This window comes from Sceloporus occidentalis, unplaced genomic scaffold (genome assembly GCF_023333645.1).
Source record: "Sceloporus occidentalis isolate IW3139 unplaced genomic scaffold, rSceOcc1.0.p SCAF_5, whole genome shotgun sequence".
NCBI lineage: Eukaryota > Metazoa > Chordata > Lepidosauria > Squamata > Phrynosomatidae > Sceloporus > Sceloporus occidentalis.
Window position 1 is genome coordinate 52,900,080 of NW_028316985.1, and position 16,908 is coordinate 52,916,987.

At 38.1% G+C, this 16,908-nt stretch overlaps 1 protein-coding gene across 7 annotated transcripts in view; it reads left to right on the forward strand.

Moving 5' to 3' along the window:
* Nucleotides 1-16,908, forward strand: part of LOC149312155 (oxysterol-binding protein-related protein 8-like) — a 93,732-nt gene that overhangs the window by 64,532 nt on the left and 12,292 nt on the right. For all 7 annotated transcript variants that reach the window (XM_089524065.1, XM_089524066.1, XM_089524069.1 and 4 more), the window contains 7 exons: nucleotides 1,545-1,770; nucleotides 3,521-3,705; nucleotides 5,681-5,762; nucleotides 7,917-8,015; nucleotides 12,213-12,309; nucleotides 12,531-12,629; nucleotides 16,519-16,616. In XM_089524065.1, coding sequence (XP_089380191.1) covers nucleotides 1,545-1,770; nucleotides 3,521-3,705; nucleotides 5,681-5,762; nucleotides 7,917-8,015; nucleotides 12,213-12,309; nucleotides 12,531-12,629; nucleotides 16,519-16,616 — 886 coding nt within the window. The remainder of the gene's footprint in view (nucleotides 1-1,544; nucleotides 1,771-3,520; nucleotides 3,706-5,680; nucleotides 5,763-7,916; nucleotides 8,016-12,212; nucleotides 12,310-12,530; nucleotides 12,630-16,518; nucleotides 16,617-16,908) is intronic.

The window sequence follows — 16,908 nt, forward strand, 5'->3', positions numbered from 1 at the left end:
TGAGAAGCATGCTTATATGGCTATCGGTAGCAATTGAGAGCTTTATTTTCTATGAATTTGTCTAATATCTTTCAAAAATCATCAGAAGTTCACCTTTTTGTGTGGAAATTAATTCCTAGCTATGCAATCTATGAATAAGTATTTTTTTTCTGTGTGGCTGGAATTTCCCATGTTTCTGGTTTACTAGCTGACCACAAATTATACTGTTACAAGAAAGCAGTAAAAAGTCCCCCCCTTTTCCTCCCCCTATTTTCTAAACTTAAGAAGGTACAAGTATTGTCGGCTTTCTCCATAGGGGAACTGCTTCAGCTCCCCAGTTGTTTGGAAAGTGTTTGGAAGGTACTGTTTTGGCCTTTAAAAGACCTTTATGGGTTAAGACCAAAATACTTGAAGGGCCACCGGGATCCATGTATAACTGCCTATATATATGAGCTTCACTGGAGGACCCACTGTGGAGATCCTTACAGCGAGGCTGGCCACTAATGGAGAATCATCTTAATGCTGGTGCCCCACTTACAGAATCTTCTCCCCAGACTGATTTACTTTGGGGATGCCAGACATTTTTATGCAGTAGGCAAATGTCATTTAAGTCTCTTGAGCTTTTTATAAATAATTTTAATATAGCTTATTGTATATGCTGCCTTTAAAAATGTATTTTAGTTTTTGGTAATTACATGTTTTATTCTTCTGTTCATATTTATTTTGGCAGCAAGTTATGAGAGTTGTGAGTAAAAGCTTTTGAGACACACAACAGTCCCACTTAATGCCCTGTTCTGTTTCAGTACAGCTGCAACAAATTTAGAGAGTGGTGATTGGTTGAGTTAACCATGTGTCACAATGCCAGTGATTACCAGTGACTTGAACTAATAAAAGGTCCACATTATGATTGCAGCTCTCAATTAGAAGATAAATTATCCCAATGATTTCTTTAAATGCAGTATCATGGTTATATGATAGCTTCCATATTAACTTATAATGATGTATTTTGGAAGAAATACTGTATTTTTATACTAAAATATATCTCCAATTTAACTGGCAAATTAGTGTATTCTTAATAAGATTGCTAGATATGTGTGAGTGTATATATAAAGTAAATGTATGTTGAAATATCTTAAACTATGAAAGTATGCAGGATTCCTATATGTTCATAGGAGAAGGTGAGCTCCATGAGATAAGGTATGCTATAGAACTAATGAATATTGGCTGATTTTTTAAAAAACAAAAGTGCAGCAAACAAGAGGCTGATTAATATAGACTATATTTTAGAAATTAACTTGCATAAATTAACATTTATCAGATGACCCACCCAAATTAAGATGCTTTTCTGTCTCATTGACTGCAGATTCCTTAACTTTCTCCTTAAAATCAATGAGATAGAAAGTGCATAAATTTAACTTCATTGTGCTTGATGTTTACTGAATTGAGAGATTAAAAAAAAACCATTAGTTCAGTACAGTGGTGTGTCCTACAGTTTATTATTTAGTAAATGTCATAATGAAAGCATAAAAACACCATAATTGAAACTGCTCTATTTCCCTCTCTAGACTAAATGATAGTGAAATTGAAAGGCATCACTTTAAAGATCCAGATCTCTATTCTGATAAATCAGATAGGGAAAATGATCATGATCGTGATGAGTCAGATAATGATGGCCTAGGAGAAAGTGATACTGACACATCAGAACGGCAGGACGACTCATACATTGATCCTGAACCTGATCATATAAAGGAAACTACATATGTAGAAGAAGCACATGAAGAACTTGGCGAGGTAAAAAATGTTTTTCTGCAATAGTAATAAATATATACATTCATTTTCTGCAACTGAATTTGAATATTCATGGAAGCAAACTGGAAAAAGTATGACACTGTACGTTTGACCATATTTGAGTTGCAAAATAGTTTGTCTTTTGTATGTAACTATTTTTATTGTCTATATGTCTAATTGTAAACTGTTTTGGAATCATTAATTAATTGTCAAGGTGTATCTAAGCATAAGCTGTGTCTTGCTGGAACTGATGTGCTAGAAATATCTTGCCAATTAAAATTGCTAAGTCCCTGTTGAGTACCATGTAATATTAGTTGATCCAACACATGATTTAGAACCATACTCAGATACGTAGCAGGAATATTACCAGAGTAGTGAAAAAGGAAAAAAGAAAAAAAAACAAAGTCTGAATTTACTATATATACTCGAGTATGAGTCAACCTCATGTATAAGTTGAAGGCAGGTTTTGGGGCCAAAATTATGGATTTTGATACGATTCGTGGATAAGCTAAAGGTAACATGTAGGGGAATGTGACAAATGATGCAAAGGAAGAAGCAAAGGAAAACTATGCCAAAGAACTTACAAATTTCTGGCAGGCGTAACTGTTCACTGCAAAGGTTGGATGGATGAGGAGGGAATTACAGTAAATGGTGGCTGTGTGATGTATCGGGGAGACAGCCAGGCAAGGTGGAGCTAAGAAAGTGTACACATGTGAAAAGGGGTAAAAAGGCAAAGCAGTGAAAATGACTACAGTGGACTCTTCTTATATGCTGGGTTTGGTTCTAAGATCCCCTGTGGGTAACAAAATCCGTGGATGCTCAAGTCCCATTAAATATAATGACATAGCATAATGATGTCCCTTATAAAAAATGGAAAATCAAGGTTTGGTATTTGAAATTTATACTTTTATTTAACATTTTCAAACTGTGGATGCTTGAATCCGTGTATAAGAAATCTGTGTATAAAAAAGGCCGACTGTACATTAGTAGTGATTATAGTCTTTCATTTTTATGTGATAACTTTGCCTAATTTTACCCAGAAAAGCTAACAAACATATAGAGATACCTTATTCACATCTTTCAAAGCCTAGTACCTCTCAGCTCTCTTTTGAGAGGGGAGTGGCAAAGAGCTGCCACCACTGCCATTTTTCCATCCAGGCATTCAATAAGGACAGAAGCAGTTGTGATGGAGAAAATAGCAGGATCGGTGCTTCTTTTAGGGGCTCCCAGGACATACTAAACTCTGGCTTTTCAAGGTTCCTTTTTCAAGTTAAGGTCTAATACATACTTTGACCTATGGATAAATCGACCCAAGTTTTTTGGGTCAATTTTTTGAGTAAAATTTCTAGACTTATACATGAGTATATACAGTAATTGTTGAGCTGAGAATTGTCAAGTTGTTGTAGGCCATAGTGTTCAACACTTGCCTAATAAATATCTTTCTTTTCCCAAAGTTTTCCATGTCTGATTTATTAATGTGTAAAGTGTTTCAAAACTCATTTGTTGTCCCTTGCTTAATCAGGGTCAAAGGCTCAAGGTTGTTTATTTTAAAGAAGTCTGTGTAAGGCAAGTGTGTTGAAAAAAATGGCTTCAGAGAGCTATGAAAAATCTGCTTAAATGTAATTGTTAAACAAAAGACAGATTGCATAGGAAGAATTTGGGGTTACTGCGCCCCAAACCGAATATCTTTCACAAATGCATAATCTAAATCAGTATTCTGTTCTTTCTGCATTTTGCTTTGTCTTGGTTGAAGGCAGGAGAAGCTTCTCAAACAGAAACAGTTTCAGAAGAGAATAAGAGTTTGATCTGGACACTATTGAAACAAGTACGCCCGGGAATGGACCTCTCTAAAGTGGTGCTTCCTACATTTATTTTGGAAACACGTTCTTTCTTGGACAAACTCTCTGATTACTACTATCATGCAGACTTCTTATCTGAGTGAGTTTATTTTGTCTTTCTGCAATAAAAATAATCACTCTGTGCTATTGTTTTTTATTTAGAATTAAAAGCACTATTAAAAGAAGATAAATTATTGCATTTTGAATTTGAATTAATTAATTTCTTTGTGGTCAACTAGCCATTTGAATAACAGCAATGAAGATACAATACACAAAATAAAACTATAACATATTGAAATAGTTTTGTCATCTCCAAATATAGCCACTGACAGTTACTTAGAATTTTTGCCACTTTTCTGGTAATTTGACCATTAGTTGCATCAAAAAAATCTATGATTCCTTGGAGGTTCCTGGAAACAATTTTGGAAGAGGATGAATTATTTATTCCCTAATATCATGATGGATCTGAATTTGCTTCTGGTTTAATATAGAAAAATTAATTTTGGCCTTAAGCAGCAAAGTGATTTCTTACATGATGTCTTCGTCTCCAAGAATTCAGGAGATTACTCATATTGTGATAAACTGTATATAGAATCTTTATACTGCATTTTTATTGTAATGAGCCTTTGTGGCTGTGGAAAAAAATATTTTTGGTGGTGGGTAGATACTGTGTGGTACATGGAGGCTACTGAGCACAGTACAGATAGTGAAGCATAACTTTTTCTTTCTTTCTTTGTATTTCTTCATAACAACTAAAACATTTTTAAAAATAAGATGTAAAGCTTTGTTCCTTAAAAATCTATGGAGCCATCAGAGTCTTATTTAGTATGCTTATATCCTGCTGCATATCACAAGATCTCAGGGTCATATATAGATAAAAATCAGATTAAAACAATTTGGAACAATTTAAAACAGTGAGAAAAGATTAGAGTGATCTGATTATTAAAGAATAATAAAACAGTTTAAAACTGAACATGTTTGGGCAAAGCATGGAGATTTCAAAATGTTTACAAAGCAGCAGCTGATACGGTTGTTGTTAACTTTATACCCCCCCCCCCCCCTTCCCCTAGAATTGGGAGTCAACACAGCTTAAAAGGCTGCTTGTTACAAAAAAAATCCAACACTTGGAAAGATGTATTACTAGACAGACGTAAGATGTTATATGCATTGATCACTTTTCATTGACCAAGTGAAGGTAACAAAGTAAGTTTGTAGAAAACAATGGAAAGGAACAGGAAAATAGAGGCCCAGGACTGTAAATCTCAGGCTTATCATGCTTGACTTTGCAAATAAAAGTTTTATTTTGATTGTTTGATTAAGATGTTTGGCATTGTCGTAACAGCAGTGTTCTTTCAGAGATCCATCTGCACAGTTAAAAAACCCATCCCTTTCCTTCCCTTTAAGTGTTTCATTTCCTAATGTGGACTTCTCTAACATGAACAAAGTGAACATTTCTTTCATTATTTTATGTGTGCAAAAGGGGAAAAGAACCTCTCTCTTTAAGGGAATAGGTAAAATGCTAGCGTTCTTTTTTTTTTTTTTACAAAAAATCAAAATGTTCTTTGCAGTCACAGAGCCCAGATATGCAACTATACACAATGAACATTTGAATAGCACCCCAGTTACAGGAAGGCAAACTAGTAGCAGGAGCCCTGGTGGTGCAGTGGTTAAATGCCTGTACTGCAGCCATTCACTCAAAACCACAAGGTTGCGAGTTCAAGACCAGCAAAAGGGCCCAAGCTCGACTCAGGCTTGCATCCTTCCGAGGTCGCTAAAATGAGTACCCAGACTGTTGGGGGCAAATTAGCTTACTTGCTAATTAGCTTACTTGCTGTTCACTGCTATGATCTTTGGAATAGCAGTATATAAATAAAACAAATTATTATTAGTAGTAGTAGTAAATTTCGCTGGATGCTGGTATTTTGAGGGTTAGAGCAGAATTATGATTTCCTAACATTTATTTCCTAACAAATCATTTCAACATGAAATAGACGTTCATGCCTTACATGACATGACAAAAATTTCTTAATGCTATACTTAAACGTATATGACAAATCTGATGAATCTTGTTCTAGAGCTGCCCTTGAAGAGAATGCTTACAATCGTATGAAACAAGTGGTGAAATGGTATTTGTCAGGATTCTACAAAAAGCCAAAGGTAATACTTTGTACATTTTTGATGCAACATTTCACATAACTAAGGCCCTTTCCAGAAGGGCCTTTTAGTACGTACTGTGTACGTAGTAGGGTTGCCCAGGGACGTCTCTTTCAGACGCCTCCAGCCCTAGTACGTACACAGTATGCACAAAATGGTGGCACCCATTCTACATGGGCACCGCCATTAGGATGTCACAACCGTGCCGCCTCCATATGGGGTGGTGCAGCTGTGATGTCCTGGTGCTGTGGAAAGGGCGCCTGTGGCGCCCTTTCCACGGCACAGGAAGGAGCTCCGAAATAGAGCTCCTTCCTGGGTTTGTGGCGCTGGCGCAGCCTTTACACAGCTGCGCCAGCGGCACACAAGAGAAAGGGGCCAAGTGGCCCCTTTTTCCTTTCCCCGCCGCTGTTGGAGTGTCCTTGGGGCTTGAAGCCCCAAGTACATCCCTTTCCAAGCTGCGGGAAGCAGCCTTTTGCCGCTTCCCGCAGCCTGGAAAAGCGGAGGATCGGGGCCTCAGGGCTGCCGCTGTGGCAGCTGAGGCCCCGATCCGTCGGGGAAAGGGGCGGGTGCAGGTCGTCCCAAAGGGGCGGTCTGTAACGTGCCTAAGTTGATTTCTGCAGTCAAATGTATCCCGGGGTAGTGGAAAAATATTTCAAATGTTTGTGTCACTATTTAAAAGATCCATGCTTCTGATATTGTTCAGCCATTGTGGGGTGTATGAAGTGTACCTCCTTGCCCAGCCATCCCAAATGTAGTGATTTACTTTATGTTTAAATATTTATTTATTTGATTTTTTTAAAAAATTAGTATCACTTCTATTCCTGTTGGAATGGCTAAGGACATAATGTGTTTGGGGTAGAATTAACTTTGCAAAATGCTTTTTGACTTTTATGGGCTTCTTGTTTCTCTAGATCCTTAACTAGAACTTATTTTTTCCCGTGTCATGTGAGAAAAGAATATAAAAGTTAAAAATGAATATTTAACTTATTTTCAGAAGTCTAATACTCACTTTTCCAGATATCAGTACAAATGGTTTTAACGAATCAGTATATCCCAGAGGGGAAAAACAACAGCAACTACATTTGTAAAACATTTTTCTTTGATTAGAAAATTCCATATAGCCCACTACTTTTTGGTACCATTCAAAGGATTAGTGTTTTCCCAGGTGTTTTGATATATTATTAAGCCACAGTTGTTGTTTTTATATTTTATATTGCTTTTGTAAATCACTCTGGAACCACTTCAGGTAGTATGGAACAAATAAATAACTAAAAACTAAAAAACTAAAGCAAGTAGTTATGGGGATGGGAATTGCCTTTCACATGCTGTTGGGTTGCTAGTTGCAGCAGTCCTAAATAGCATAGCCATTGGTGAGGAATGGTAGGAATTATAGTCCAACAACATTTGAAGGGACACATGATTCTGCCTCTTGTTGTATCTGTTAGGTGCATTGTGGGTTGACTGACATGACCTCTTTACACCCTTATTGTTTTATCAAACTAAGAAAATTTTCAGGAAAGGTATACTTTTTTTTTACGCTTTGAAATGAACTCATGTTTAATATCTCATTTCAGATATTTTATTTTTGCGACTTTATTGGAGTTTACATGACTGCAAGACAGTGTAGTTACATTAAAACTACATTAAGGTTTATATTCACCAAAGATTATCTCTAGGTATTTTGGGTACTTCTTTATATGAAATTCAGTTTTAGCCAGAAGTGGGGAAACTTCAGGCTTTGGGGTTTTCTTGGCTGTTGACTAGAAGCCCAATGTCTACCCATTTAAGGAAAACTACATACATTTACAAATAACTAACTGTGGGCTACAGTCTTTCTAACCCAAAATAAGTTTCCAGTTAGCTCAAGCATTCTTCATTTCAGCAAATTAATTTGAGGAAAGGAATTATTTTATTAGTGCTGTGGGGATCAAAATCCTTGCTGATCTTACTGCAAATCATAAAGGATCTACCAATATATCAAGATTTACTTTCTGATGGCTCACTTCATAACACTGTGAAATAGGGCATCCTTGGTCTTTCATTGTAGAATACGTATTTGAAATAATTTTGCATTGAAAATTTGGATTGATGATGATGATGATTTTCAAATTAGAATGCATTTGTATATATTTTTAAAATCTTTTTTCTTCTTTTCAGGGACTTAAAAAACCCTACAATCCTATACTTGGTGAGACTTTCCGTTGCTTATGGGTTCATCCAAAGACAAATAGCAAGACTTTTTATATTGCTGAACAGGTATTATCAACCATATAACACAAGTATTTTTTAAAAGAAAAGAAAACATCCTTCTTCATTTCCTCAGTCTTTATATTTACTTGCAATGTTGCCATACCAGTAAAAATGGCTAAAGAAAATCTTGCCATGATAGTATCATAATAATTTAGTATTATCAGTGTGTTATATATTTTTTTCCTTTCCTGGCCTATTCTAAGATTGTTTAATACTTCCTCTTGCCATTTCTCCACATAAAAGAAATTTCCATGCGTGCTTGAGTCCCATTAGAAGTAATGGGGCTCATGCTCGTGGTGGTGCGGTGGCAAGTGAATGCCACGGGTACGAGCGCCATTACTCCATCCAGCGCATGGCGCCACTTCCATCGCTGAAAGCAGTGTATAAAGCGTATGATGCGGGTGCACTGTACTTATATTAACATTATGAAAGTGTCTGCAAAGGTATCTTACAGTATTTTTGAGACTAACTGGGCGAAGGAAGTTGTAGCATAAGCTTTCATAGATTCAGTCTACTTCCTCAGATGCATCAACTGAGTTTGCTACCAAGACACTAACACACAGTCTCTTACAAATAAATAAATTCTTCTCAGTCACTTATAAATAAATTTCTAAATATCACATTCCCTAAGCTGAACTTCAAAACAAAAAAAGCTGAGGTAGAGAAAACTGTTTAAAGGTGACTGGTAAATTAAGCCTTACTTGCTCACAAAGAACTTATTGAACATGTTAAAATACTACAGATTTGATTATAACTGATGGAAATTGATTCATTATTAAAAGGAAAGGGAAAGTAATTGCTAAAAAAAGACTGGGCTGCAAATGAGTCCGGCAGGGATAAGCAGAAGGGCCTCTTATCCATATCGTACATGGCCCCCATCTTTCTCATTATCTTATCAAATGGAGGACTGGGACTATACCTTTGCTTAAAGTGCCCAGTTCGGCATCATAACTCCCTCTTATGCCCACAATGGAGCACAGATCCCCTTTAATGAAATTATTTCATGCTAATTGTAGCCAAAATATCTTGCTTGCCAGTTGCATATCTTATCTTACATGGAAAAACATCTAATTAAAAATAATAATTGTAAGCCGCTCTGATAGCCTTTAGGGCTGAAGGGCGGAGTATAAATACCATAAATAAATAAATAAATCTTCTGTCATCTACAACACAGATGACACCATTGTCCCACTGAGATCCAGTGGAAACAAACTAAAGGAAAATAAGGTTGACATTTTATGGTGGAAAATCAGTCAAACCTGGAAGATTCATCAAACATGCTTTCTGAAAGAATTTGCAGATTCCATTACGGCACAATAGCAGGCCTGCAGTAAAAAACACAGTAAACAAAGCTTGAGCTGAGAAAGAGTAGAATTCTACACTGTTGCTGATCTTACTTTAGCTGTGTTTGCCTGTCTACAACCGACAGGGTAAACAACAGGCAGCAGCTGCCTCCAGAGTCCTTTACTGAGCATTCATGAAGAATGAAATTGAGGGGGGAAAGAGAAAGCAGATAAGCTTGCCTTGCCAATTCCATCAAGCATGTTATAGATCTATTAAGTTTGGCCACCAAAATGAAAATCATAAGAAAAATGGAGGATAATGGAAAAAAAAGTCATTCTGAATGCATTTGCAAGAAACCATTTAGTCGTTTCTAGAAGATTGACATGTTTTTGTTTATTTCTAGAAGGCTTATCTCACCTGGTGATTTCATTTCAAGTGTTAATATTGTTAGTTTTGAATAAATGTTTGTTGAAACCTGTTGAACTGCTCTATTTTGTGGCGTTGGGACCTATTCCTAGTTATTTCATGTTTTTCTGCATCTGATACTGGATTTTCTGTTAAAGACAATGAGCCTTATCACACGGAGGGTTTTGCAGCTCTGTTCCGACGCAGCTGCGGGTCCAACCATGTGAATTCACGCTAAAATGTGATGTATTATCTCACGTGATTGCTTTCTATGGCGGGTTGTTCCGAGGCACTTCTGATTTTGGTGAATTTGGTAACAAGCGAATTCACAAAAATTGCTTCTAAGCTCACTTCGATGTCACTCCGAATTGGTCTGGTGTGGAATGCAACTTTGCTTCAGTCCTGGTACACCCAAGGACCCACATTTCCCATGATGCTGCGCTGCAATTTTGCCCCATTTGCTTCCTGTGCCTGGAAGGGTATATTTAGATGTAGTTGACAGGGGTGAAGGGAATGAAAAGAAGAGTAGATGGCAGGGGTGAAGGGAATGAAAAGGAGGGTAGATTTAGATCTAGATGGCAGGGGTGGAGGGAAAGAAAAGGAGGGTAGATTTAGATGGCAGGGGTGAAGGGAATGAAAAGGAGGGTAGATTTAGATCTAGATGGCAGGGGTGGAGGGAAAGAAAAGGAGGGTAGATTTAGATGGCAGGGGTGAAGGGAATGAAAAGGAGGGTAGATTTAGATGTAGATGGCAGGGGTGAAGGGAATGAAAAGGACGGTAGATTCAGATCTAGATGGCAGGGATGAATGGAATGAAACGGGAGGCTGGAGGGAAAGATTGGGAGCAAAGGAGGGGCTATTGGAGGCTGGAGGGAGAGATGACAGGAACAATTCACGTGAGGGTTGCATTCACGGGAAAGTGGAACCAGGAAGTGGCCCCTTCTCCCCCCCCCCCCCGGAAGCGTAAAAGGTCTTGATGCGTTCAGACCCCCACTGAGCATACGCAAAGGTGCCAATTCGAATCATTGAATCTGCATGGTATGTACCGGTGTGGTAATTCAAAGTGCTCTTGCTCCACTTTGACTCAGGAATCACCACAATTTCATTCTTCACGTGTGATAGTTCATCACGTGAATTTCCTTGGTTTCGAAGTGACCCTGCTTCACCCTCTCTACAGAAGTGCTTCAAATTGGGGCTCCTGTTTCACATGTGATAAGGCTCAATGCCTAGAGACACATCTACTTAAGTTAACCGAGATACTCTTGTAGTTTCAAAATGTTGCAGGTGCCATTGTTCATGTTCCTTTCTAATGTAAACACAAACCTCCCAGTGAACTTCCATTTCAAATCTGTATAAGGGCACATGTGAGTTTGCTTTCACATGTGCTTAATGGTTCTCATTTTGGTGTGAAGAGGCTCATGAGCAAATGTGACAAGATTTGACTATCTGAAGGCAGGAGCTGCGGGATTGTATATGTCTACCTGCAGGATATGTACAGGCAGCATATTGAGAACTGATTCGTGTAGTTTGATAAGTGTTAGGTATCGCTTTCTTGCATATCACACTTTGAGAAACTTAAGAATTTTTAAGTGCTTACATTTTGTAGCCTGTGGTTGAAGATTCCTCTAGAACAGTGGTTCTCAACCTTCCTAATGCCACGACCCTTTAATACAGTTCTTCATGTTGTGGTGACCTCCCAACCATAAAATGATTTTTGTTGCTACTTCATAACTGTAATTTTGCTACTTTTTTCCAATGGTCTTAGGCGACCCCTGTGAAAAGGTCGTTCGATCCTGAAAGGTGTCGCAACCCACATGTTGAGAACCGCTGCTCTAGAAGATAGGGTTTCACAATGGAATATAGATTCCACTAATTGGAGTGTCAGTTCAAGGCTTAAGAGTAAGCAGTGGTTACGATAGAGGGTCAATCTAGTGTAAAAAAACCAACAACTGACAAAAACTGATGTCTTTAATGTGGAGATAAGGCATACAAATGAAAAGGAAGCTTGGAAGCAGAGATGTAGTTCCTGCAGATGACAGTACAGTCGACCCTTCTTATACATGGATTTTTTATACACGGATTCAAGCAAACATGGTTTTAAAATGTTCAAAAAAAGTATAAATTTCAATGATCAAACCTTGATTTTCCAGTTTTTATAAGGGACACCATTTTGCTATGTCATTATATTCAATGGGACTTGAGCATACACGGATTTTGTTATACACGGAAGATCTTGGAACCAAATCCCAGCGTATAAAAAGAGTCCACTGTAATTACTCCTTCCTGCAATAAATGTTGTACCAAATACCCAGGAGGATGTGCTATACCATGTCATGCCCCTCATCTGCAGAGGTCATTGAATCTTTAGCTTAATTATGTTGATGGTCATCATTAAACTGATTACTTAGTGAATTTCAAACACTTGAATAAATGTTGAAAAAATCCAATAACTCTATTGCAACTTTGGTTGCTCCCACTGATTTTCATAACAGAACCTGCCTTGTTATTTTTACAGGTATCTCATCATCCCCCCATATCTGCCTTCTATGTAAGCAATCGAAAAGATGGATTTTGCCTTAGTGGTAATATTTTGGCCAAATCCAAGTTCTATGGTGAGTTCTTCAAAAGTTTTATTTTCTTCTTTTTCAGTGTCTACAAACATATTCTGCATTTAATTATCCATTTTACAGAGTAAATATGTATAGGGCATAGAGTAAAAAGAATTATGAATACTTTACTCAAAAATAGGTGAGATTGGTATAAAAAGATGGTACAAGCTAGTTCACTTTTTGGGACATGTTTATTTCAATCTCCAATTTTTATTGTCTTTCAGGAAATTCATTATCTGCCATTCTGGATGGTGAAGGGCGACTGCTTTTCCTAAACAGAGGAGAAGAATATATGATAACCATGCCATATGCACATTGTAAAGGTACTGTATTAGGTTTTTTCCTCTCAGGGTTTTATAAATAAGAACATGGCTTAACCTCTAGCTAAACTAGAGAGGTTTACTATCTAAACCTCTTTCCATAATTTCTACCAATTTCCCCTATCTCTCTGACAATCACAGAGGGGTTAGGAAAGAATTGGATTCTGTTCTGTCTTGCCCAGAGGTGTTGATAAAATAGAAATTGGGAGGAGAAATTCCTGTTGTTGCTTTTCTTATTCAAACTTTAGCCTAATGAGAGAAATCTGCAAGCTGTCAGTGCTCTCTGGATGACAGAAGACAGCAGCTAAATCTTTCCTTTTCAAGAATCATTGCCAAAGGGCGGGGAGTGAGCGGGGGGGTAGAGAATTCTCCCACTGTTTCTGTACTTTTGCAAAGCTAGCAAGCATAGAAAATTACATGTCAGCTGGGTTCTTCTTCATGGTCTCTGTGCCTCACACATGGGTTTGCATCTGTGCAGAGACCACCAGCAGATTCTTTCAGAGCTGAATAGCTTGGCGGGAAATACCCCACCACCTATCACACATGTTAGAGCGTGCCAAGCTACCTTCTCTTCAGTTTTTTTCTGTCCGCCGAAAAAATCGGCCTCCTCGGATATCTGTCTCGGCCAAATAACATTTTTCTTGCTAAGTTTTGTCTATTATTTGTTTACTTATTGTTTTCCCTATTAAAAAAAGAAGGATTTTTTCTTACTTTACTGCTGAGCCCACCCGCCCCTTTACCCTTGGGCCTACTTTATTTATTTCTTATTGCCTACACCTCTCTTTTTAAATGGTGTTCTTCATGTTGTCAGAAAGTTTCCCTTTCTGACGCACATGCTGAGCACCTTTTTTTTCCTAGGTAAAGGACATATCGTCCAATGTTGTTTGATTTGCAAAGGCTTCACTGCCCAGACCCTCAGGAATCAGGCACAGTGCTTCAAAGTCTTTTGCTGGGAGCAATCCTTTAAAGTTTCCACTGCATTTTCTGCAAAATCCACTTTATCTAACATATCGCTCTCTAAACCTAACAAAGCAGCCACAATGGGTGTCCCTCAACCATCTTTGGCTTTGCCTTCTGCTCCAGTACCAACAGTTTCTTCAGTACCCTCCACCTGGGTACTGACAACCTCTTCAGTATCGACTTCAGTACAGTCATCCATATCAGCCCCATTGATCAAAAGAAATTGAAGACCGGTCAGAAGCATTCTCATTTACTAGTTGGCCATGTGGATCCCATGGCTGTGGTGGCTCTGGCCAAGGAGAAAAAGAAGAAAAAGAAACCACCATCTGTATGGATTCTAATCCCCTGTCTGACTCTGGGGTTGTTGTGATGCCGTTAGCTCTTCTCAGGATGCTCTTTCACCCCCGTTTGTGATGCCTCCAGCCCTTCTGGCGGTCACTTCTCCAACCTCTCCATTGGTTGTTCGACACCGCTGTACCCCTCTGGAATTGACTCCTCAGTCCATCAAGAGTACTTGTCATACACATCTATTTCATATCTGTCTCGGTAGTGACACAAAGATTTGTGGAGGGAGCATCCTATTTCATATCACACTTACTCCCCTTCTTATCAGGACCATTGAGGGGACATTTAATCTCTGCATCGGTATTGAAGTCACCCTCGATCTCCATATCAGTACCAAAGACCTTCTTAGTGTCATTCTCTGTCACCATATCACAGAGAGTATTCTCCACATTAGTTTTTTGTGGGTTTTTCGGGCTATGTGGCCATGTGACTGTTGTTACACTCATGGTCTGGGCCCTGATACAGAGTATTCTACTGGTTCAGGGCCTTTCTCAGGCAACAGTACCTTCAGTTTCGGCCTCTGTACTTCCACCTTAACCCACTCCGACATGATGGGGGGCAGGGTATTTCCCACCAGGGAAAGCTTGTTTTATTTCTTCATCAGTAGTAAGAATCTGTCTGAAACTGTTTCTTACTGAACCCGTTACCGCAGCAGTTAGGCAAGTCATGGGTGCCTTTTTGTTTTTGTTTTTTGTTTTTTCCTTTAGATAAATACAGCTCATGACAAGAACATGTGAAAGGATTTTTAGCAATGGAACCTGTAGCATATCACACTAGATTTTTTTTTTCCAGCAGTAGTATCCCATATCAAGTTGGGATTTGCTTGGAATTTTCTATTTTATTCTGAAATGAGTATAAGAACTGAGGATTCCCTCTATGCATTTTAGACCATGGTGACTGCTTCAAATTATTTTTTGGAATCCTTTCATTTTATTTGGTGCCTTATGGTAGTATTTTTCCCTTATCTGTTGAAGTTTTTCTTAGCATATACTCTTGTTACTGCAGAGACCATATTTCAGAATATTCTTTACTGTGTTGAATTGTCTCTATACAAACTTCATACTGTTCTCTAAACCAAGGTTCCTTATTACAGTCTGTCTTTCAACAATAGATAAATTTCATTCCTGAAAGATTGGCTACAATCCAAGTGATCAGTAAAGGAGGATAGTATTTTGCTTGTTATAAGGAATCATCAACCAGCAGAAGAGCCAACTTTAATCTTTAAAAAATGTTCAGTTAGGTAGGAAGTTGGTCCTTTGCTAAATTTTCAGCTTGCAGATTTGTCAGCATTGGATCTCATTCCCAAAATGCAAAAGTTCTCCAATAAATAAAGATTTCTATTACAACATTCTGTTACAAAATTACTATTAGAAAATTGTTCTTCAGGTGTGACCTGCATTTCTTGTAGGACCGACTAACAGATTATTCCTTAAACTTAATGTCAGATCCCTTATACTCAAGTTAGAATACCTAAATCCTAGTTACAGAATCCAAACTAAATAGTCTTTAGAAAGGCTTAGGTTTTTCATCTGAAAGAAAAATACATTGATAGCTGTAGGACATTTTGAACTATGCACACTGATGGAACATTGTATATTAAAGAAGTAGTACCAGAAGAAAACTTAAGAGGTTGGAGTCATTTTGCATGTCAGAGAATATATACTGCAACAACTGCAGAGAGGATAAAGATATAGTATATTATGGCTGCTAACCTTATTATGAAGGCCCTTTTCTGAGAACTTAGGCCCTAAACAGACCAGCACTTTGTACCGGCCTGGGGCCAAAAGTAGGGCTAGATAGAGCTGGGCGTCCACATGCCCCCAGCCCTACTTTTCCCACCCATGCACAATTATAGCGCGCGCTCGTCCACACATGGCACACCATGATGATGCACGGGCGCTGGACAGAAGGGGCATCACTATGATGCTCCTTCTTTCTGCTCCCGAGAGGGAGAGGATTGTTGCTGCGCTGTGTGGTTGCCCTTGTTCTTTATCTAACCATCTGCAAATTACTGTTGACTTTCAAAGCCAGACCTTTGCTGCCTAATCAGAATGAAGGCTCCAGCCTTCAAGGATTTGCTTGACTGCTTTTATTGTTTGTAGGATGACTACTGCCCCCCTGCTGGCCAGCTGTGTTCAGTTTGTTAGCTGCTTGTGAGCTTCCATCTTACAATGAACACAGGATTTCTATGTAATGTTTATCTTCCTCTTGCAAATTTACAATCAGTTAAATATTCTGCTATTAATTGTAATGGAATGGCTTGTGCTTTTCTGTCTCGTCTTTGGTTATACAGTTGGCCCTTCTTATACATGGATTTTTTATACACGGATTCAAGCATCCATGGTTTGAAAATGTTTTTAAAAAAGTATAAATTTCAAATATCAAACCTTGATTTTCCATTTTTATAAGGGACACCATTTTGCTATGTCATTATATTTAATGGGACTTGAGCGTACACGGATTTTGTTATACACGGGGAATCTTGGAACCAAACCCTAGCGTATAACAAGGGTCCACACTATGTAAAAATTGAAGGTACCTGGTGAATTTGTAACAGAGCTAGAAATAAAGCTACTTCCTCTTACAGGAATTCTCTATGGTACAATGACTTTGGAGCTTGGGGGAACTGTTAACATCACATGTGAAAAAACTGGATACAGTGCAGCTCTTGAATTCAAACTAAAGGTTAGTTGGAGGATATATTGTGAAACTATATACTTTTTTGAAAACACCAATGTACAAAGTTTGCCATGTTTTTAAAGAACATACCCTTATTGTTGTGTACATTAACATTATTTAACAAATGTTATATTAATGCTTAATAGTAAACTGTATTTTGACTTGCTGTGAAAGAGTCACAAGATACAGTAGATCCATACTTGTGCTTCTACAAATGGCAGTGCTTCCTCAGTCTCAGAGAGAAATAAGATCCCACAGAAGCTTTCCAACAGAGGAAGAAAGAAGTCTATTTTGCCTT